This window comes from Zootoca vivipara, chromosome 8, assembly GCF_965207765.1.
Source record: "Zootoca vivipara chromosome 8, rZooViv2.hap1.1, whole genome shotgun sequence".
Classification (NCBI taxonomy): domain Eukaryota; kingdom Metazoa; phylum Chordata; class Lepidosauria; order Squamata; family Lacertidae; genus Zootoca; species Zootoca vivipara.
In genome coordinates, this window is record NC_142591.1 from 35,900,355 (window position 1) to 35,925,211 (window position 24,857).

Sequence of the window (24,857 nt, forward strand, 5' to 3'; positions counted from 1 at the left end):
TCCAATTGAGAACAGCACTTCTGTAGCCAGCAGCTGGGAGACAAATGTTCCTTTTCATTGTTTCACTGTGGGGCTGACTTTGGGCTGGTAGGTCACCAGGGCTCCAAACTTGGTTCCAGTTGCTCCCGTTTTTATGTACACTTTGATAACACTCAGTCCCTACAGGAATTTATATAACAAACAGCCAACTAATCAAAATGACAAGAGTAAATGTAATAATGGAAGGGACACTGCAGGAGGCTGAGACAGGCAAGGGCCCACAGCCCAGATCCCTAGCTGGCCAGGTGGGGCTTCCTAGCTCTGAGTGGAGGGGTGTGATTTCTCAGCTGGAGTAGGCTTGGAACAGGTGAGGGTCACATGCCTTGTCAAACCCAGATGCTGCAATCACCATGCAAAGTATAAAAGGGTAGCAGAGCTGAGGTGTTGGGTGTGTTTAACTACCCAAGCTGATGGACCTTGACTTGGCTGCTACAGGACCCTGCTTCAGTTTGGACTTTGGACACATGGATTGACTCTGGGCTGGAGACTTTACAGTACTGACTTGCTGCAAGGTAGGCCAGAGTCTGGGACATTTTTATTGAAAATAAAGTGCCTGCCACCAAATAAAGGAAATGTTGAAGCTGACCTACAAAGCACTTTGTATTTATCACTCCTAATTTCAAAGGAATTTCAAAGGAAAATGTAACCAATCCACTTTAAGTTGTTTAATTGCAATGGTTCAGTTGCCAGCAAGTTTAGAGAACACTTGGGGTGTTTGTTGTTGAGCCTTACACTGCAAGTCTCTGCATGTCTATTCAGAGTCTCACTGAATAGGACTTTCTGCTATGTGCCTGATCATTCTCACAGTTTACATTGTTGTTGATTTATATCCCACCTTTTCCTTTGACAGGGACTCAACACAGCTTACAACCAAATTTTATTTCAGTCCACTTATCTGTTTAAGGTGTTGTACAAGCCTGTAAAGTAGGTTAGGTTGAGAGGTTTTAATTTGCTCAAGGTGACCAGGTGAGCTTTACAGGGAAGCTGGGAATTGAACCTGACACCTGTGTGTGTGACCTGTATGTGCATTGGGCAGGCTGTGTGTGTGGGGGGGGGCAATACAATGATGCTTGGTATCAAAACTGGCATGCTAAAAGCTGGTAACCTCTTGAAAGTTCCAGAGGGCACAAAACACTACAGCTTGATTTTTGTGTGCTTTGTATTGGGATTGTGTTTGGAAGTCTGGTTTTGTACTTTTGCAGATGAAGCTAAATTTCTTCCATGCTTTCACCTCCATATCACTAAACTGGAGGAAGGGAACTTAATTCTGTGGTTTGTCTCAGGTGCCAAAATGACTTGGGTCGGCCCTGATCCTACATACTGTAAATAACCTGCAAATTAGCAGCTTTTTTATAATACGGTATTACTGTTGTAATGTAACAGAACACAGATATATTTCAGTGGTTGTCAGTTTATCAACCTACTTGTATCATCTAGACGGCTCTTTAATAGGGTTTTTTGGGGGGTGGGGGGTGCTCCACTGAGTAATGTATTGGCTGCCATCTTTTCTTTCTCTTTCTCTTTAAGTTGGTTTCTTGCAAGTTATAAAAGCCAGGGGGTTATGACCAAAGCACCATAAGGTCATTTTTATCTGAAGAGCTGGTAGTGTTTGTTTTTTTCCTTTCATAGCTTGTTAATTTGTACTAAGAAAGAAAGATCTGTAGCAACTGCAGAGTCAATGGGGAATTTGGATTAGATGCTATTAAGGAGCTAAAAGAAGAACATTAATGGATATTTGAAGAATAAGATGAGAGCAGATGCTACTGCTCATACAATCACTTAGATCTCTCCAGATTGTGAAAGTGATCCCTTCTGATCAGAAAAGTTCATAAAAATCTTTAAGAAAATTTCCATTATTACTGCAAATTCCTATATATTTGCGGAAAGGCATAGAAATAGCATTGCTACACTTTGGAGAAAGTGTGTTTCAGAGGTGCATCAAATTCTATTTTTTGTAGTCATTTTGTGGAGAAATGTGACACAAGGGGATGGGGGGGGGGAGTCATATGCCCACAGTTAATTTCCACTGGGACGAATGAAAACACTTATTTCCAGAAAATCAATCATTATTATTGCTGCTGCTATTAAGGACATAAAAAAACCTTTCATATATATATATATATATATATATATATATATATATATATATATATATATATATATGAGAAAGTTTTCAGAACAACATACTCAGAATAAGAGCACATGAAATAAAAGTTTGCCATGTAGCCAGATTCTGATCCAAATGTTTTTTGGACCACAGCTATAGCATACTTAAGCAAGATCTGAAATCTGATCAACATCCTATAACCTCCTTTGAAGCATTAAGTGGCGGCTTGCGTATGTGTGTGGGTCATTATGGATCAAATATCAGTGAGAAACCTTTCATATCAACAGTATACAATTTATTAAAGTTAAGTTCATCCATTCAGCTGATAATTGAATCATCATGTGATATACATGCATGTGTTATCTGGTGCTTTCTGGCATTTATTTTCTAGTCTAAGGCTCATGAAAATGTGATGCCTTGCTTAATAGCCTAAGCTGTTAATTGCTTTATATTTTGCTGATGATCCTCTTCATTTTCAGTACTGATCCATTTGTGCCTGCCTGCATTGTGACTATATTTGATTAAATGTGGTTGTTTATGGCTAGTGGTAAGATTCAGCAGTAAGGAAATGCAGAAGACTTTCATTTTCATTAAAAACAGCTGTTTGGCATTATAGTCTGAAGTACAAAATGTGGCTGTGGTGTAAAATGAGCATGAAAAGGCAAAAGAGGAAGACAGTTATTGAACGCTCTGGTAGGAATATAATGATTCACCCTTTGTGAGAGTGCCTAGGGACTTAAGTTTATGGGCATGAACAAATAAGATAAAATATAAAAAAATTGGGGAAAATGTTTATATTGGAATGACCTCGAATGACCTGAGATGTGAAGGAAGATATAAAAGTAATGGAAAAAACGCAAACCAACCAACAGAAAGTGATTGTTGTGCCCAGGCACAACCCAAGCAATAGCAATACACCAAGAAAACATTATATGAATCAATGTATTGCTGATTTCACATCTAAGCAGATTTACAAGATAATTTTCTTTTATATCCTTGAAAATTACCTCTAGTACCTTGCATTCCAATAGGCACCTTTTACCAGCAGTGATGGATTTTTGATTTACAGTTCTGATAGTTCATATTACTTTCCCTTCTTGTCTCCAACCATGCCATTGTAATTAATCAGATGTACCCTTATCAACTGTTCTATATAAATACTTATCTATCCTATTGGATTCCCTCGTTGGTTGGCAATAAAATTGCAAGATGGAAGTAATATTAACATACTAATGTGATCTGCGAAATATTTCTCTGCTGGAAATTATTTATTACACTGTGAAGACCTGAGGAAGCTTTAGTGGTCTATTCCTGCAAGTTCAAGTGGGGACTTAGGATGGAAGGTAGTGTTTTGGCTGCCCCTCTCCTCCCTTCTCAGCCCAACCAAGAAACGTGTTGCTGCTCTTAGCCTCTTGGATTTGGAGAGGGCAATCTCTCTACTTCAAACAGAGAGGGAAAAGGGACTGATCTAGCTCATGAACAGATATATGGGCATTTGCATATTTAAACACCAACTTAGCTTCCTTCTTTCTCACATCTACCATAGTGTGTGTGTATGTGTATGCATGCGCTGGCGTCAGCTGTTGTGAAGAAATGGTTTGTCTACTATCTATCCCCTGATTATTGGATCTTATGACTTGGGAGAGAAGAGGGCTGCTTTTTCAGAAGGATGTGACATAAGTTCTTTCCTGTCCTGCCCAGCTGCCAAATGAGCTTCATTTGTAACCCTGATGCAGACAGAACAAAGTGACAACAGAATATATACAGTAGTTGGTGATGGGCTATGTGGTGTTCATCATCTGCATTATAAGAAATGCTGCAAGGGTTCGATTGCACAAGCTACTCCTGGAGAAGTATACAGTGGAACCTCGGATTATGAACACCTCCGTTTATGAATTTTCGGTTTACGATCTGGAACGGATTAATTCACTTTCCATTACTTTCAATGGGAAAGTTTGCTTCAGTTTATGAACGCCTCAGTTTATGAACAGACTTCTGGAACCAATTACACCCATGCTTCGGGTTAAGTACGCTTCAGGTTGAGTACTCTGCGGACCCGTCTGGAACGGATTAATCCACTTTCCATTACTTTCAATGGGAAAGTTTGCTTCAGTTTATGAACGCTTCAGTTTATGAACAGACTTCCAGAACCAATTGTGTTCATAAACCGAGGTACCACTGTAGTTGCAATCTTAGACATGCTTGACCTGAAATTCCTACTGACTTCAATGGGACTTTATTAAAATAATATCATTTGTTTGTTTATTTAAAACAGTTCTACTTTAAAGCACGGGTGCCGCTGTGGGTTAAACCACTGAGCCCAGGGCTTGCTGATCAGAAGGTCGGCGGTTCAAATCCCCGCGACAGGGTGAGCTCCCGTTGCTCGGTCCCAGCTCCTGCCAACCTAGCAGTTCGAAAGCATGTCAAAGTGCAAGTACCGTAGATTATTCCTGCCGCTCCGGCGGGAAGGTAAACGGCGTTTCCGTGTGCTGCTCTGGTTCGCCAGAAGTGGCTTAGTCATGCTGGCCACATGACCTGGAAGCTGTACACCGGCTCCCTTGGCCAGTAAAGCGAGATGAGCGCCACAAGCCCAGAGTCGTCCGCGACTGGATCTAATGGTCAGTGGTACCTGTACCTTTACTTTAAAACCATTCAAAAGTATAGTGTAATAATTTAAAAAAAACCTATTGATTTCATTAGCACAAAACAGAAACTTTTGGTGTGTTTCCTGGAAAACATGGTTATGTTTGTGGTGTGTGAATAAATGGCTCAGAACTGGCTGGTGCAGATATGCATCAGCATTAATATACTAGAACCAATTAAAAATGTCTCCTACTTCTCCCCAGACACTTCTCCCTTTTCAGATTAAAAGTTTTTTTTTTGTATGTGTGTTTTTGTTTTTTTAGGACTTCAGGGTTTGGAGAGTCCCTGAAGTGGTTTTTCTTCTAGTCATAAAAGTCTTTAGCAAGTAGTGTTAGGAATTCTAAAACAAACAAAGTAGTTTAGTAACCTGTTATAGATCTGAACAGTTAAGCAGACAGAGGATGAAGGCAAGCCAACGTTACAGCAGGTTCTTAACTCCCCATTCCGGCTTCACAATCTAAATAACAGACGTGAATTACCAATGTGCCTAATTTCCAATTTAATGTTGCCATCTGCAGGGATATCCTGTTCTTTATATATTTATTGTGATGCATTCAACTGGGAATCTGAAGAGTAGGGTTGTGCAGCCAAATCCTAAATTGGGTATATTTCGCACCCTTGCCTTAAAGAGATGAAGGCTTTATATTTTTCAACAGTAAACTCAATTCCTCTGTTTCTAAAATGCAGGATAGCAAATAACTTCTATGGGAAAATAATTTTGGGCCTAGTTTTCTTAGGTTTTGTTTGCGTTGCCATTTTACAAAGTTTTGATTGTTGTTGCTGTAAAACAGAAACTCCCTTAGATCTGCCTGTCTGAAATTTTGCTAGGTTAATTCTCTTGTATGTCTTCAGGTTTCATGCACCTATGTTTAAAAAAAAGACCCAGAGAGTTATGGCTGCTGATATAAACAGGATAGCTTACTATTATGAATGGAAGCAACTTTCTAAACAGAAGTGCATCGGGAAGCTTTTAATGTTTGACATTTTATTATTTTTTATATTTTGCTGGAAGTCACCCAGAGTGGCTGGGGAAACCCAGCTAGACGGGAGGGATATTATTATTATTATTATTATTATTATTATTATTATTATTATTATTAGAAACAAGCATTGTTATTCAGATTTGGAATAGTTTCCTATTCAAAGAAAAGTTGGTTTTCAAATATGGTTTTAGTATGTTAGGAAATAGTAAAAAAGAAGAAGATGGTGATTCATCCTTTGCTATAAATAACTAGATACAACAGCAAATATACCCAGTATACTTTATGGATGCCAGTATTGGTCCAAGATTAAAAGCAAACAAAAACTACAGAGCATAAGGTTGGTCAGTTATGTAACAAAGGAGACATAACCAATAATCCACCAAAATCACAATGAGCAACAGTTGCATTTACAGTTTGTCTTCTTGGAAAATAAGACTGTCTAAAAGTAATTCCACTATAATAACCATATTTCACTTTTAGTTAAAGCCAAATCAATTGGAGAACAAAGCTAAGTGGTGTACTCAGCTGGATGCGTCAGGCTGTGGCTGAAACAGCTGAAGTGTGGGATAGCAATGCCATTAATGATAATGCATAAAGATTTCTACTGAAACAATACCGAGAAATTATTATAATGGAACTCAGTCCAATAATGACTAAACCACCTTGATTACTCAGGACATTGATTTGGCATGATGAAAACCATCCCACTTCCAACCTTCTACCATTTAGTGGCTGTTGTTTTTACAGTTTCTAGCTACAGATTTTTATTTTTCTTACCCTAGAGAGCCAGCATAGCCCCAGGACTATTATGCATTACTGGGGGTTCTACTCTGCCTTCTGTGTACTGTAGTCATTTACTCTGCAACTGTTCTTTTGTAGGGCAATTTTCTTTTCTAGTATGTCTTGAGCCAAATCATATTGTGTGGAATGACAGGCTAAGTAAAATATGGCACCCTCCTCCTCCCTCTTGGGCTGCTCCTTGTCTGTGGCACTTCCTACATCTTGCTCCTCTTCATTAGACAGCAACAGTCACCCCAGTTGGGATCATGTGACACGTAATGACAAAAATATCCATAAAGGGAGAGCCTACCAGCTTTCTAGTTAAATGGTTCCATTGTTGATCGGCTATTACTATTAAGATGTTTCTCCTAACGTTCAGCCAAAACCTATCCTCTTGTAATTTAAGTCTATTTGATGTAGTCCTGCCCTCTGGAATAGCAGACAAGTATTTGCTTCCTTCTATGTGGCAGCAATTTGCATATGGGGACCAATTTGTGTATACTGTACTTAGCTATAATGGTGGTGCTGGAAACTCAGTGGATATGCAGGACTTGGAAGTAAGTGGTTTCCGGGGGGGGGGGGAGCCATTGGCAACGAGACCCAAGCTGTTAGTTTAAACAGCAAATTGTGTCAGATTGAAACAATGAAACGGCAATTCAGGCACACACAGAATTACAGAATTCTTCTGTTTCAGTGTATCTGAAGAAGTGTGCATGCACACAAAAGCTCATACCAAAATAAAAACTTAGTTGGTCTTTAAGATGCTACTGAAGGAATTTTTTTATTTTGTTTCGACTCAGACCAACACGACTACCTACCTGTAACTAGAATTCTTACCGTTATCAAGAAATAAACTTATTTACTTATAGAAGTATTTATATACTTCTCTCTTGCAAAACATCAAGACAATGTACAGCAAAATAAAACCTTTAAAAGCAACACAAAACAATTGCTAAAATGGCCAGCTACGCCAGAAAAACACCCAACAACAACAACTGCATAGGCCTGTCAGCAGAAACTTTCATTTGGAATCATGCACTAAGATATAAACATAAATGAGAATATATGATGTGAATTTGGACGGTCAGAATCTAAAAGCTTTGTAATATAAGTAGTTAAATCGGGCACCTTTTTGTTGTTGTCCAAAACCATAGTATCACAGATGTCCCCTCAAGGGACATTTGAGAAAGCAAACCTGCAGTGGGTTTCAGATGACTGTTTCTAATAGTCTGAAAATATAATGCAACTATACATTCTCAGGTTGTTACCCTGAGGGAGAACGTTGCTAATTAAATAGTTTTACATTATATCTGGGCTTTTTTCTGGGTGCCTGTTTTTGTCTTAGTCTATTACTTAGATTTATTTTTTAAATCTACAGTCTGATAAGCTAATCTAACCTCATGGTTTTCAATAAGGAAACTTCCAGGTCCTGAGTATAAATTTCCTAAGAATCTGTCTACATTTTCCTTTGCCACCTGCTTCTTTCCAATATGTTGTCTTTGGCTCTTCCACAGCAGTCACAAGTAAAAAAGATGGCCCATCTGTTTAATGCTTTTGTCTGCCCACTGACAACCGGAATATGTATTTTGAAAGACCAGGGAGAAAGGATACAATGACATGTTTTGATTTTTGCTATTACAGCAGCTTGCAATAATTCTCAGAAATTAATATTTATCATGCATCCACTCACGATTATGAATCAATTTGTGTAATTACCTTTATTTCAACTAAAGTAATGTATTTAGGTATATAATTATATGAAGATAAGCTGACTGTTAACAAAGCACTTCTTCATGCTAAAATCCAATTACTACTTAGCATAACATTCAAATGCAAGTGTATTTTTAAGCACAGTGAGGTTTGAAGCTGGTGTGGTTTCATAAAGGTTATCTGCAAATGCTCTTTCAGTACAAAATAAAATATGCCGCTCAGTCAATTAGACACAGCCTGATCCTATATACGTGGTGTGAACAGTGACTTAAAACAGTGTTCCTTCGGTCACATCAGATGTGAACCATGACTCTCCTGCACTCCCTTTAAAACCAAGGTGGAGAACCTGAATGAATCTTGAGGCCAGTCATGTGTCTCTCACCAGCCCCCAGCTCTATAGGCTATCTCTTCTCTTTGTTTTCTTCAATGCAAGAGGCAGAGTTGGGATGGAGTAGCCCTTTGAAAAAGAAAAAAAAGTGTAACCCTGCACTGCTGCAGGTCCACCCACAATTGGTTTCTGGCACTGTCTATCATCAGCTGTGACCTTACATCAACTATTCCTGTGGTCAAGAGTCATTCATACGACAAGATTGTCACCAATGCCTGCTGTAGAACAAACCACTACAGTGTCTCGGGTGCAGAGGGATCCACAACATAAATGATTCCATTGTTGCTGAAAGGCTTTCAGTGTTGTATGTCATCTCCCATTTGCTCTGTTCCTATCCCATCCCAACCATCCTTTGCTTTTCCATGCCACCCAATAAGTCATGTCCATTAGCAATGCAATCTCACTACTGCACCACTTTGGTTTACACCGCTTTATGCCCCTTTCTCACTTACTTTTGGTCATGTGGTGGAATTGCTTCTCAATGTCTTCTATCCCTACTGTTGTCATAAGTAGTAATGAAGAGTATTTGGCTATCAGAACTGAATAATTGTCCGGGAGCCTTACTTCCAGCACGAAACATGATGGTACCAAAATGATATCAAGGTCTGTGCTAGGCAAGGCTCATTGGAGACAGCATCCTGCAGTGCAGGTGCCACCACTAAGTAAGCTTTTTCTTTGGTAGGTGATGGGGCACCCAAAAGTGTCTGTGTTGAGGAAAGTACATGGCAAGACAATGAGTCCTTCAATATTTTTGCTCCCAGTCATGAAGGGTGTTAAATGTGAAAATGAGCACTTTGAATTGAGTCTGATGACGAGATGGAAGCCAGTGGAGTTGACAAAGCACAGGCAAAATGTGAGATCGTAACACCCAGTCCCAGTTTACAGCCTTGCAGCTACATTTCGGACCAATTGTACTTTCATACTGTCTTCAAATGCAGCCCCAAGTATAACACATTACAGTAGCCTAATCTGGACACTTTTAAGACATGGGTCTGAGGCCAAGCTATTTTTGCCTAGAGCTTTTCCTTGTTTATATTGCTTGGTGCTGACAAGTCCAACCTAGGCCGAAAAGAGACGCAATTTTCCTGGTGGTGGTGCTTCCTCAAATGACTCGTCACACAGAGACTTTAAAAAAGAGACTGAAGAGGAGAGCCTGGTTTATAGAGCATATACTAACTTTTAGATAATGAAGAGATAATATATGAACATAAAGCTAAGATGTGACAGATATTATATGTAATAAAATGGTAAACTTTCTCTTTCTGGGCCTGCATTGCTTTATTCTTGCTTTTACTGCTTAAGTAATTCCCATTTGTCCTATTTCCCTACAAATGTGGCAACATTATTGTTACTTTGAATTCTAATATTTACAGATTAGTATCATGAGTCATTAATCAGTTATTCTCATTAGTGGAGTCTCAGGTGCCAGACCAGAGTACCCTCTTAAAGTCCAGGACTTACAGTACTTAATTTATTTATGAGATTGATACTTTACCTTTCTAATAGATATGAATTACTCAAGGAGGCTTGCAATAATTAAAATCACAGTGATTACTGCAACACAGCAACAAAATAAAAATATAGTAATAAAAAATAGGCAATAAGAGACAGCATGATAGCTAAGATGCAGACTACTTATGATGTTTCCTGCTTGGCAGGGGGTTGGACTGGATGACCCTTGTGGTCTCCTCCAACTCTGTGATTCTATGAAATCACTTCAGTGTAGCAAATTAAAAGCTTGCCAAAAAAGTGTTCATAAGGTGTTGGAAGGCAATCGGAGACGAGGCTATCCAAACCTCCTGAGACAAGTTGTTTCGCAATACTGGTGAGGCCACTGAGAAAGCCATTACTTTATTATTATTTCATTTTGGTCACCTTTTACACTAGAATGTCTCAAAGTGACTTGACAAAAAATAAGATACAGCAAATGAAGGCAATTTAAAACATTGACAATACACGATACATAAAATGCTCCACCAATAATAAATTAATAAGAACCAAGTCCTACCCACCCCACTGAAAGATGAGCACCACCGTATTGTTGGCATCTGCCCATCTTGGTAGACAATGGAAGGATGTGCCTTTGGGCATCAAACCATTGATCTAATTTCCCTTTTGCATTCTCACAATGCCCCCAACCTACCACTGCTCTGGTGAACATTATGGGAAATTTAAAGAGCAGCTAGATTCAAGTTGCCTGGTGGAACACGGCCACTGCAACCAGGTAAATTCACCAACAGGGGGACAGGCCCACCAGAGGACATTTTGCTCAGGGTTTCCTCAGACCTGGAGATCTGATGGTGGTAATGAAATACATTGGTCAATAATGACCGATTTGATGCTTTCTTTGTAATGTGCTACTTAGACTAGCTTGTACCACCTTGAATGTATTTAAAAATTGTAAAACTGAAAATATATATTAAAATATCACAGCTCAATCCTCTGCATGTTTATTCAGAAGTAAATCCCATCAAGTACAGTGAGGCATACTTCCAGACCAGTGTCTTATGTGGGGTGGTGGTGGAGATTCTGTGGCAATTGCTTTACCAAATCCCCATCAGGACATGGCATCCTCCTTTCTACAAATAAATAATGTTTAGCCGCCGCCACCTTTAAGAATCACATATATTCTGGAAATTCCTACCGAAAACACTGTGTTACCTGTATCATCAAACTCAACTTGGTTTTACTCTAGGCAAAGTTCTTTGACAATTTTAGTGTTATTGAAGGATCAAACTTATGTAGTAAAAGTGGAAGTTACTGCATTTACAGCAACGTGATTGATGGGACCCACTTGTGAACAACTTTGGATTCAACCTAATGGTCTAATTTCATGATCTGCTACAAACGATCACTTCCTGTATGTGGTACCATATCATAGGATTAATTAAGCTTTAGGTGGCAGTCATTTGGAGCCATCCATCTTCCTTCACAAAGGACATCCTCTCTGTTTGGCAGCTATTTAACTCTGCATTTCTGGTGTTTCTTTGAGCACAAATGAAAGCTAGCCTTTAAAAGGTACAGCATGAGCTGATAGAAAAATGCATCCCAAGACAGACACACACTGTGCTTGCTAGTAATCAAAAACTCACTTTTCAAAGCACTCTCTGTTGAGTCATACTTGACTCACCTCTAAGTACACTCAAACCACTGATACAAAGAAGCATGACAGCAGAGGAAAGACGCAGTTTAAGCAAGCTCTGCCTAATTCATTAATTGAGATTCCAGCCAGATATTCACAAAGCTTTCTTTACACTGCCCGTGGCTGATACAATTGGTATGACATTTTGTTTTCTGTGTTCTCTGATACAAATCAGCTAAAATGCGAGCAAATCCTGTTGCACATTCTGTAGCAAAGTCTAAATTCATGCAACCTTCATTGCTATCATAGGTAGTTTTTCTTGCCTTTCTCCCCAACGTCGAAAATTTAAACTCCTTGGGGACAGAGCACTGGCTTTTTTTGTTTTGTTTTTTCATTTATGAAACACTGTAAAGTGCCATATACTGTACATTAATGGTGCAAAATAAATAAACTCACTCTTTAAACAAGAATTAGCTTAAGAACCAAAAATGTGGAACAATCATGGATGTTCTTCAAGAGTGATTATTTATTTATTTATTTATTTATTTATTTATTTATTTATTATCACCTGTAGAACAAAGGATGCATGGCACAACCATAATACAGTTCCTGGAGCCATTTATTATTACCTGGTTACTGAAACTAGGAAGGTATGTAAAACCAAAGTGCATTCTGGTAGGTTACTTTTTAAGTGGGAAGTCTATGCTATATCTTCTCTTATCTAATGTATACAAGAAGAAAAATACAATTCTATGCCAGCTAACCCTGGAGTAAGCCCATTCGAAATCATGCGTAGACATGCAAAGGACTGTGCTGTTGCTCACTCACTGAAATCCATGGAACTAAAAAAAAAATGCTTAAATTTTCTGGATCATGACTTAACGTTAAGAAGAAAAGTATTAAATATATTTTTCACTGTTCAGGCCAGGCAAAATAATGCAGAGGGAGTGGTGTTCTCTCACGCTTGTCCGTGAATCATGGTAAGGTTTGCCTGAGGATAAGGGAGAAATTAATTCATTTCACATTTTAATGTGCAGTTGCCTAATTTGTACTTTCTAAACCAAATCAAACTATAACACAGTGATCTTTCAAAATCTTCACCTTATGTAGAAACATGTGTATATTAGGAAAAAGGAACACAAACAGATGTGGAAATAGGGTGAATTTAACTGAGAATTGGAAAAACGAGAAACAGAAGCAAAAAATGGCTGTCACCCACCCCTAAGAATTTCAGTTTGCGTATGAAGCTTTTGACCACCAGAGGGCATTTGGGCTCTGTCGGCCATTTTGGCCCATCACACTGTAACATAAACATCTATAGGTAAATGAAATTAGATTATTCAAACCTGTAAAGTACGATAGTTACAGCGGAAACCAAACCTCAAATCCACCAGGATTATTGAGTTTCAAATAGGTGGAACTTGGGCTGTCCTGGCTGAAATGAGCTGAGGCTATGCTGGTTCAGTTAGGGCTCAACCAGTGAAATTTAAGCTGGCAAAAATTGTGCCGGTATAAATGCCCCGAAAGGGGCATTCCTGGGGTGTGAGGGGTGGTGAAAAGGGGCAAGGAGAGACCTATACATATTTCAGCTCAGTCATGTGACCCAATTACTGAATAGAACTAATGTTGGCTAAAAGGCTGGTGTAAGTCAAACTCTATTTTAACTCTATTGGTATCTGAAGAAGTGTGCATGCACACGAAAGCTCATACCAATGGCAAACTTAGTTGGTCTCTAAGATGCTACTGGAAGGAATTTTTTAATGCTATTTTAAAGTTTCAGGTAGGTAGCCGTGTTGGTCTGATGCAGTCGAAATATTTTTTTTAAAAAATTAAGAAATTGTCCAGTGGCACCTTAGAGACCAACTAAGTTTGTTCTTGGTATAAGCTTTCGTGTGCATGCATACTTCTTCAGATACTTCTTCGCGCATGCACAACGAAAGCTTATACCAAGAACAAACTTAGTTGGTCTCTAAGGTGCCACGGGACAATTTTTTATTTTTTTATATATTTCTATTTTAAAGGTTTACTTTCCCTCTCACAGGCAGCAGGCTGTCTCATCTGGCAGTACCTCCACTTCTGAATGGAGTTTGCGGTAATGTTAACTTATGCTGACATAATTTTGGGATTGCTCTGCCCATCAGAGTAGACCTATTAAAATCAATGGACTAAAGTTAGTCATGACTGACTATGATTTGGTAAGATGCCACTGGATATATACTTTTCCAGATAAAACTGATACCAAAGTGAAATTGTTTTTTTATTTGGGCTTATTTGCCGAAGTTTCTTTTGCTTTTGTTCCTGCTTCAGATGGTTTCAAAAATATGACCCGACCTTCCATTCAGGCCTTCTATCCACTGAACTGTACTTATCTACCAGACAGTGAAAAATAGCTATACTGTCCAACCCTAGGGTGAGTCATCCGACTGCATGCCACAGTTTTAGGTAGAAAACTTCATGCTAGTTTGAGAAGAGAGTTAACTGCCATGGAGTCAAAGCCACAGTTATTCAGGTGTAAGTTTCACTGCATTTAATGGTATTTACTAGATCATAGAGGATTGCAGCTTTTAAATGCTGATTTGTTATTTGAAAGTAATTTTATTTTCTTATTTGGTTGGCAAAGCTATTGCAACATTAAAGATTCTTTCTAATTGTCTGTGGAGATGACGAAAGAACAGCAAATCTGAAATGAAAACATTTGATCAATGCAAAGCATTATGCAAACCTGTAATCAACCTAACTTCGAATGAATAACCTATCCAGTTATTACCATTGCTTTAAAATGTTCTCATCCAGTCCAAGCCCTTTGGGCATCACAAGTCTAAGTCTAAATGCATAAGCAAGAAGTAACACATATGGACACACACACTTCCACTATAAGATCTGTCTGCAAAATATAAGATTATTTTGAATCAGTAAGTGAGCACCGTCCTCTCCTCCAATTGTGTGCTTTCATTTCTTCCAAATAGCTACTGTTGCTTTTGAAGTCCATTCCACCCCCATATCAGTCTGCAATACACAGTACCTCCTGTCCCCAGGACCTGGGAGCACTGAATTCATACAGGATTTATGATAGAAAGTTTTCAGCAGAAAATGCCTGATTTCTATGACTAGCTAATTAATCTAAGGTAAGACAAAGTCAGAAGCAGTCATTGGTCACCCCAGAGGAACAATGGACCAAATACTTTTGTGTTCTATCAACCTTGCATCCGTCCATCATTCTGCCCGGAAACTGAGGTCCAGCACCGAGGGCCTTCTGGCGGTTCCCTCGTTGCGAGAAGCCAAGTTGCAGGGAACTAGGCAGAGGGCCTTCTCGGTGGTGGCACCTGCCCTGTGGAACGCCCTCCCAACAGATGTCAAAGAGGAAAACAACCACCAGACTTTTAGAAGACATCTGAAGGCAGCCCTGTTCAGGGAGGCTTTTAATGTTTAATAGATTACTGTGTTTTATTTTTCTGTTGGAAGCCGCCCAGAGTGGCTGGGGAAACCCAGCCAGATGGGCGGGGTATAAATAATAAATTATTATTATAATTATTCTCTTCTTATTAAATAATATGTGCTTCTGTTTACTTGAATCCCCTTAAAAGTGGCAAAAGATGCAATATTTATAAAAGCAATGTAGCAAGAAAGTGTTTGTTTTATTCTGCATTCTTATTTTTAAAAATATTACACATACTAAAGATTGCTGCCGGCAATAGGGATTGTTTATCCCCAAGTCTAGCGCTGGTTTCTACAGATTTCAGGGGAGACAAAGCATTTGATTTTATTATTTTATGTTATTTAACGGATTGCTGGCACACATGATATGTAACAATAGAAAATGGAATCCATAGAGTCCTGTTTTGTGGCTGATGCATGCTTTTTGGTCCATTTGAAACCAATGGAGATCACTCTGGCCAATACCCAGTGCACTCTCTTGAGCTACACAGATTGTCTCTTACTGGCTCCATCTGAAGACATTTACAATCTCTCTCTAAGGCTCCTCATAAATTGCCAGCACGGTCATCACTTGGGCAAAATTTGGCTACCCTTTTCCTAAGCAGTTTGTTACTTCACACCTTTGAGAGCTATAATCAACTTGCATTGTAAAGCCAGCACAACAGGCACCCCCCCCTTACATTTATGACTGAAGCCTCAAAAATCTTGATGACTGGCTATAATTTTACAATACAGTGGAACCTCGGTTTATGAATTTTCGGTTTATGAACGTCGCGGACCCATCTGGAACGGATTAATTCATTTTCCATTACTTTCAATGGGAAAGTTTGCTTCAGTTTATGAATGCTTCAGTTTATGAACAGACTTCCGGAACCAATTACACCCATGCTTCAGTTTATGAACACTTCAGTTTAAGTACTCCGCGGACCCGTCTGGAATGGATTAATCCACTTTCCATTACTTTCAATGGGAAAGTTTGCTTCAGTTTATGAACGCTTACTCCGCGGACCGTCTGGAACGGATTAATTCACTTTCCATTATTTTCAATGGGAAAGTTCGCATCAGTTTATGAACGCTTCAGTTTATGAACAGACTTCCGGAACCAATTGTGTTCCTAAACCGAGGTACCACTGTACTCTGGGGCCTGTTATATCACCTCATTTCAATTTTAATATTTTCAGGATGGTGGGAGAGGCGCATGAAATAAAATAACACAGAGAACTGTTTAAAAGAAAAAGATCTACAAGGTGGAAACTAGAAACAAGCATGAAACTATTTTAACTATGATCCGATACGTCTAATGTGTACAAAGCTTATGACTCATGCATATAGCAGGCCGCCCATGCGGACCAGTATTACAGATACAATGCCTTTGCACAAACATTAGTCCATATATCCAATGTCTCTGTCACTGAAGTCCAATGGCTTGGGAGTTATTTCAGCCATTTTCTGCTCCTAATCACAATGTATGTGTTAAATGTGGTATTTATTTATTAGCAGAATCCAAACATGGGAATGAGAGCCTGAGCCCTAGCATCCTATATACAAATAGCATTCTGTGAGAGTGGACCTTTATGGGGTGCTAACTTGAATAAAAAAGTGGAGGGGGGAGGTAAGCCCCACCCCACACAATTGATCACATGGTGTGGTGTACACACAACATTTGAATGGCGATACCCATCAACTTTGGAGGGGGCCCAATCCCCTCCAATATTTTATTTCTCACAGTGAGAAAAGTGAAATTCAAGATGTAAAATACATACGGTAGGCAAAAGGCTGTGTTTAGGCAAGTTGCTATATAGTTAAGTCAATGATGATAGAATTTTGGGTTTAGGATATTAGAAACAAGATTTGCTTTTTTTCTTTTTACTAAATAACTATTGTTTTCCATAAATATATGAATGTCCTCCAGTCTGGGTGGATTATAGGAATAACATGTCTCACCTTTCATGTTAGCTGTGAATACAATGTTAACCACACAGAGAAGGTCTTATTATTCCCTGTAACTCTCCATGTTATCAATACTTTATTCTTGTGAGGAAGAAAGACTAAGGCATGGGCGTAGGCAGGGGGGCAGGAGGGGGCAATTGCCCCCCCCTAGAAGCAAAAGGCTGAGGGGCGCAGGCGCGGCAGCCCCAGGCTCCCGCTCCAGGCGCGACACTCTAGAGGCGCGCGGGGAGCGTAAGCGGAGGAGCGCTAAGCAGGAGTGGGGCCAACGCCGTCCAGGACTCTTGCGGAAATTATATGGGGATCCAGACAGAGTGCTGAGCCCATGAGAGAGGAACGTCTGCCATCGGGCGAGCTGGAACGGCCTTCGAAGCAACTACGACGCGTTTGCGAGGCTGCTGGACAGAAAGGGGGCGGGGTCTCAGCGCAGCCCAGTTAGAAGTGGGGAGGGGGAGGGCCTTCGGTCTTGCTTCCCTTTTGCGATTAGCCCTCCACGATTTCCTCCCCTCAGACTCGCGAAACGCCCTCTTCGACCGTGTGGGTCGCTGGCAGCGCCGCTTGAGCAGGAAGGGGGTGCAGTGATCCCTTTCCCCACCCCCACCCCTGCTCCGATTGGTGGAGTAGGCAGTCCATCCAGGGAGGCTCGCCTGGGGAACGGGAAGCTGGCCGCGCTTGTGCCGGGACCGCCGAGCGAGGAGGTTCCGCGCTTCCGCCGGGAATAATGGGAGGCTTTCAAGATAGCGCCGGCGCGTTGGTGGCGGACTGAGCGCGCTGTCTCCCTCTAGCCCGTTCTCTGGCGCTCTGAGCGGCTGGCCGCGATGGCTCTTGCGGGGCTGAGTCCCCCGAGGGCGGGCGAGGGAGTTTGGCCGGCCGGCCAGCAGCAAGAATCGGAGTTGGCTTTTCCACACGCGCACCTCTGTGAGGGCGAGGGGGGGCATGGCCACCATGGAGAAGCTGATGAAGGCCTTCGAGTCCCTCCGCTCCTTCCAGCAGCAACAGGGCCCCGCTGTTGCGGAAGACCGGGGAGGCGCAGGCAATGTAGCCCCGCCCACATTCCCACTGTGGCCCCTCCCCTCCCGCCCCTTGTCCCCCTAATTTTTATCCTGGCTACGCCCCTGGACTAAGGGAACTCTGAACTTGGTAACTAGCCAAGTGAAATTCCTAGTGATTTCCAACACTGGGGCTTGTTGGGAAGCCCTGAAACACCACACAACTGGAAATATTTTTGGCATCTACTAAATGTACATTTTGTTTGTTTGCTTTCAATAGGTGCCTTATGAGGAAGTACCACTTGATGAGATTATTGTTGTTTTTTACTATTAATACACTGTTTGTAGATAGATGGTTGTTACAACTGGCCACCTATCTCTTCTACCGGAACGGGGTGCATACATGTGTTTGGGAGAGAAAGTGAACATTTCTACTAGCTGGACAAGAGTTCTAATTTTCATTTCCAACTGACTATATGCATCAGTAAACTTAGGAGCTCCCAGTGCTGCCTACAAATCTGAATATTATATTACTGACTTTTAATGCAACAGCATGTGCCAACTCTGGGGGTATTACCCAGACTGTAGCAAATAAATGCTTGAGGCAATTTCATGCTGGGTGATGATATTGGGAAAGGGACCATGAACAGTCAACCATTTCCGCAGAGTTTTCCTGATAGTCTCAATAAGACTTTCTACTCAGCATCTATTGTGTAATTTTCTAAATCTGTTATTTATTAGCCTTTCACTAGAAGCAAATATAGCCATATAAGGCAAACACATCCCAGTGTGCTGAAAACCTTTCTTATAGATGACCAGTAGTTTGAGCAGTAATATCCTCCTTTTATTTGAGAAGGGAGAATCAAGTGCAGGAGTTCACAACTAATGTTATCTGCATGGTCTGCATCAATTTTATGATGTTCATAATATGTCTCCAGCTCAGGTATGTTCGAACCAAGGCTCTGGCACAGCAATCTCTCTTTGGATCTGGACCCACGTGCAGGGGCATAGGAATGTCAGGTGGTACCCGGTGCGAAAAATTTATTGTCAACCCCCCCCCATTGATTTTTTTTTTGTTGCCTGCAAAAATGGTTTTACGTTATTTCATATTTTCTTACAAAGGAATGTGGATTCTGGGCCTCTGATAACAAGTAGGCGACTATAGACAGCGACTATGGACAGATACTTAAATCTACAGGATGGATTGTGTTTTGGCTTGTGTTATTTTATTTATATTTATTGTTTATTTATTTAATAAAACTTACTTAAAAAAACCCTGCAAAGTGGTTTACCAAAACAAACAAAACACCACATCAGTGAAATCAAGAAAAATTAACAATCCTACTTTAAAACATACAAAGGTGCTGTCACAGTAAACAATGCAGTACAGATATTATGTGGAACCTGTAGTAGTGCTTGAAACTACTGAAGGAGAGGTTTTATTTATTGTGATTTCACCATGCTCTGTATTATATGAAAAGGAAAACATTTATTTCAAAAACGGGACTGCACAGCAGCAATCTAGTCTCATCACAGGAAGACTGCACAGCAGCAATCTAGTCTTTTCCCCCTAGTACAGTAAGAGAAGACCTTTGGAGAAGGCATTTTCAAAAACAAGTTTTTTATGAACTGCCCTAGTAGGGGAGTAATTGTTCCTTGATAATTTGTCACCCCCCTCCATGATGGCACCTGGGGTGGCCGGCCCCCGCCGGCCCCCCTTTCCTACGCCCCTGCCCATGTGTACATGCTGCAAGTCAGTTGATTTAATTTGTTCATGTTGGGGCCAATGAACATGCCATTTACGCTACCAGTTGGAAAGACCATAGCAGTGCAAAAAATGTATTATTATTATTTATTTATTTTTGGAGCAGTCTTTTATTTGCATGACTGTGGTAGTACAAAAACAAAACATGACTATCCTCAGGTTATCCATTTCCTAGCAATGGCCATTTGAGTAATGTATTAAGTATTTATGAATTTAATGAGTGGATCATCATTTGATAATTAAGAGAACTGATTCAGGTTTGCTTAAAAAAACCAATACAGTTTTTTTTAAAGGATGTTTTGCAATATACATTGGAAAGTGGAACACAGGAAAACAAAGCACTTCTGTTATGGTATGAAAAAAGAGAGATGAAAAAGAAATGCATACTGAACAGCATGCCTTACAGTGATATTTCTCAAAACAAAATACTCCTCTGATGAGTGGAGAATAATGAGACAGTTGACAAGACTGATGATAGATTTCCATTTCCTAACCTGACACAGATCATTTCATCTAGGGCAAACCATCTGGGACATCAAAGGCTGACTGAGGGATGACGCACCAAGTCTCTCTCCAAATATAAGCCTTGCAAAAACTGCTTAGGTGCTGGTTAATTATATATTGGGCATCAGCAGTGGAAAAGGTCTACTAAAGCCTGTATGATCCTGTAACATTGCCCCCAGAAGCATTGTTGAAGAGGAAGAAAAAATGGTAGCCAATGGGCAAGATCTGACTAGCAGTGGCTCACCAGAATTTCAGACAGGGAACATTCTCAGACGTTTCGGGAGATTGCTTTGCTTTGCTTTCGGGAGATTGCTTTGCTTGCATGCAAAGCAATCACTCTGCCATTGAGCTTCAGCTTTTGCTCATGGGATCAGAAATAAAAATGTTTCATTTTCAACAGGCTTCTATGAGAATATGGAAAAGCAGCAAAACATGGTCAACTAGAGTCATACTTGGTGGGTTTCTATTTTACCTCTAATAGCAGGTACCATCTGTTGATATTATACTTGAAAATGTACCTTAGCATAAAACAGAAACAAGTACCTTTGTAAATTAAATTTATATGGAGTAGGGGAAATGCACAATGTTGTTAAGAATTAAATGAAGTATTTTTCTCTTAGGAAAGGAACCAGCCAAGCAAACCAATAAAACATGAACAGAGTTAAACAAGATTTGATAAAAGGTAATCCAATGAAGATATGGTAGAATAACCTCACTATTTTATAACAATTCATCTTTAAATAATGTCCTCAACAGTATAGCTTGCAATGCACACATAAAAATTCAATTTTGCTTAAATGTGTCATTCATATCTTAGCTCAAACTTGAATAGATGCTCTGCTTCACAAGACTTTGTGTCACCAAACCTGAGAAATAAGTACAACTATACTTGACAAATATGCTACCTCGCCTATGCGCCTAGGTCTTAATTTTATCCTATATAATAATGTCCAAGTTGTCCCTGCGTCCAAGCTGTCCCGTGTGTCCCTGGGTCACTGCGCATGTGCGCTAGGGATACAGGGATTGGACAGCAGAGACTGCGCGCGCGCACTCTCCCCCCTCTGCCTCCTCCAACCGCCGCTCCCGCTGGACACCGCCTCACTGCAGGGCACGTCAGGGAAGCGAGGGTGGAGGCCGGCGAAAGCCTCCTCACAACCCTCCCTGGCCCGTGAGAGGAGTGGCAGTTGGAGGAGGCAGGGGGGGGGGAAGAGTGCGCGCGTCCTTCCTGTCGGCGGCTGGGGGAGAGGAAGGAAGGAGGAGAAAGCGCTTTCTCCTCCTCCGTTCCTGTCCCCCTGCCGCCGACAGCAAGGACGGGTCCCAGGGTTCGGAGAAGCGCTGCGCAAGCGCTTCTCCTAACCCTGGGATGTCTGCTTCCTGTCGGCGGCTGCGGGAGAGGAACGGAGGAGGAGAAAGCAGCGCTTTCTCCTCCTCCGTTCCTGTCCCCCTGCCGCCGACAGCAAGGACAGGTCCCAGGGTTCGGAGAAGCGCTGCACAAGCGCTTCTCCGAACCCCAGGATGTTCTAGCGCCCGTTATTAAACGGGCTGAAAACCACTAGTATGCTTATAATTTGTTAATTAATTATGTTTCCCTAAATCAGCCTTAAGCCAAAATACTGGGCCTATCCATGTGTGTGCCTTTTGTACTGATGCTGGTTTCCAGGTTACCGTACTTAACATATGATAAACAAGACTTTAATGATGATGTTCTATTCCTCCATTCAGAGAATATATGTCTCTCTTGCTCTAGAAGTGGGATGGAGATGGAGAGGATGACCAGTTTATTCTGTTTCCTTTCTACTGAACGTGCAGAGCAATCCAACCCCCCTTTTGTGGGGGTTTTTTTTTGGGGGGGGGGAGTTGGATTGGACATAGATATCCTCCTCCCAGCAATTCAGGCTAAGCCATTAGTGCATCATTCCCACCCCCTTCCACCTGCCAAATGTGTGGGTGTGGGGGAGTGCCACAAGTGAGATCCCACTGGCAGCAACTATGGAAGGCCTTAAACAGGGCATTCTGGGGAGAGGGAGGGTCTAGCTGGCCTGGGATCTATTGGATCTGAACAGGGCTGGACTCTAGTTTCAAATCTCAGCAGCACCCTTTGCGAGCCCAAAATTTGGCACCCCTGTCTCTCGCCCTCCTTTCTGCTCAATTGACTATGTCATAGTTCTGATGCCCTGCAGTGCCCGCTAGACCTGGTGCCCCCACTGCAGTGGAACCAGTTACACTGCCCTAATTCTGCCTCTGATCTGAAGCTGGTCACACAACTGTCGTACAATGTCATTAGGCCCAGTTGCTAAACCATCTCCTGACTGGTGCAGCCATGCAAGGCAGGGTTGCTGATAGCAGTGTGAGTGTGTGGAGTGGGAGGTTGAATCTAAGGAATCCTTTTTTTGTTACTGTTGCTGAAAAGTATATAATATAACCTGTAACGTCTCACTCTGCATTTCTGTATCTTACTGTCCTATGGAATATGTGGAATAGCATTGCCAGAACCATGTGAAGCAAAGGAAGACTTGATACAACACATTTTGATGTGCTGTCTAGTGATGATATTATGACAAGATACCATGAAATGCTTGTAAAAACCTAAAAACAAAATCTGCTGGACCACTAAGTCCACAATCCTCTTGTTCACTAAGTGGCTAGAGAAACCTGAGGAGACCCCCCCCCAAATAAATAAATAAATAAATAAATTGGTTGAGCAGCTGGAACTCACTCAGCATAGCCCATTATGAAAGGTGTATACACTAAACTTTCACTATGATTTGTCAAGACAAACCAGTTTCATGACTTAAGTCACGCATAGGCAAACTCTGCCCTCCAGATGTTTTGGGGCTACAAATCCCATCATCCCTGACCACTGGTCCTGTTAGCTAGAGGTGATGGGAGTTGTAGTCCCAAAACATCTGGAGGGACGAGTTTGTTAGCTTGTTTCAAAGAAATCATAGTTACAATTAACGGTTCAAATGAAACGGCACACTGTGCTCCCTTAAGAATAGAAACAGAAGTATCTGAAGCCTTCCTTCCAAGGAGAAGTGGGGTGGGGAAAAGAAAACACGTGCCCATCACAATGAACCATGGTGTATCATATTGCCCAAAAGCACCCATACTGGAACATTTTATATTATTTCAGAGTCACAGTAGGATGAAGGAATAAACTTAGCAGTTTCTGTGAATATGAACACACAGTGGATATGCCAAAATGATGAATGCCCCTGCAATTCTGTTAACACACTTTAATTTGCAGAGAACTACAGATGCGCAAAGGAAATGCCCACAGGATTAGCCTACACAAGGACTGAACAGAATGACTCAGGCAAGATTTTTAATGTTTTGTAATGGAATGCTTTTTTAAAAATAAAAATAAAAACCAAGTCATGATTTTGCAGCGAGTATTCATTCTGCTTTGTATTTTGCACTTGGGTGAAATCATTAACATCCTCTATATTTTATTTTCTTCAACAGTGAAACTTATATTTACACTTATATGCATTGGTAGCAGTCAGAATATTAAGATTTCAAAATGATCAATTTCTGAAATAATTACAAAAATATAATAAAAGGTCTTAGTAATGCAACTAACAGCTTGAAGAGCAGAAATTAAACACTAAGGGTGCGATCCTAAACATAGATCCACAGGGATGAACAAGTAAGGATGTGGTGGATCTCTAGCTCAGCCAGCAGATTCCCAGCTCACCAAGGTGGTACTGATATACGTCCCCCAATCCTGGCTTAACCAGAGATACACCAGTATAACTTCCTCATCCTGTCTCAGCTAGAGCTAAGCCAGCTGAACAGATATTGGCAGAACGTCATAGCATTAGCACTTAAGTAAAAATGAAGCAACTAAATTGCCTGGTGGCACTGTTTGCATAAAAAAACTTTAATGAAATTAATACTTTAGGTCCAGCCTTAAACATTTCTATTGATAAATATCAGAGTAAAGGATTTAAGCTGTACTCTAATCAATACAAATAGCACGAAGGAAATTTGGCTTGGATATCAAGTTTATACTACTTCATCCAAATGGCTATGAAGTCCTTTTTATTTATTTCTCCAAAGAAATCCACATTCTGTTTTATTTTTCCCATTTAAAACATTAAATTTTAGAGTCATTTATTAAGAAAATAGGGGCCAGAGCAAGATATGGGTAGCAGTTTCCCTTACCCCAACCCACTTTGGCATTCTAAATGATTGTACTGCCATAGAAAGTCAACCAGATTTTAAACACAAAGTGGGAAATTGAAGGGCTCTAACAAGTGAGTGGAACAGCTAGCTATGAAGAAAGATTATTTCTGCTTATTACTACACTCATTTAAGAAAATGGCATGCAAGCTGGTTAATTATTATTCAAGTGCACCTCTATGATGCATTCAATGTTTGCAGGAAAACTCCTAAACCTGTCTAGAAAAGGCAAGTTAACAGATTTATCCATTAAATAAAATGTATACATGCCTATGTATTGTACTTATACAAATGTTTGGG

General features: G+C 40.7%; 1 protein-coding gene and 1 long non-coding RNA gene across 3 annotated transcripts in view; one reads left to right on the forward strand and one right to left on the reverse strand.

Annotated features, from left to right (window-relative positions):
* Nucleotides 1–24,857, reverse strand: part of DOK6 (docking protein 6) — a 171,580-nt gene that overhangs the window by 5,235 nt on the left and 141,488 nt on the right. Inside the window, exon 8 of one of the 2 annotated variants that reach the window (XM_035125322.3) lies at nt 12,335–12,723. The exons of the other annotated variant lie outside the window; for it this stretch is intronic. Coding sequence (XP_034981213.1) covers nt 12,632–12,723 — 92 coding nt within the window. The 3' untranslated portion in view covers nt 12,335–12,631. Of the gene's footprint in view, nt 1–12,334; nt 12,724–24,857 lie in introns of those variants that run through there. 2 annotated transcript variants of the gene reach the window in all.
* On the forward strand, nt 414–23,719 carry LOC148684807 (uncharacterized). The gene is made up of 5 exons (XR_015951428.1): nt 414–551; nt 20,162–20,220; nt 20,773–20,827; nt 20,993–21,054; nt 23,620–23,719. It is a non-coding gene; the product is annotated as an uncharacterized LOC148684807 (long non-coding RNA).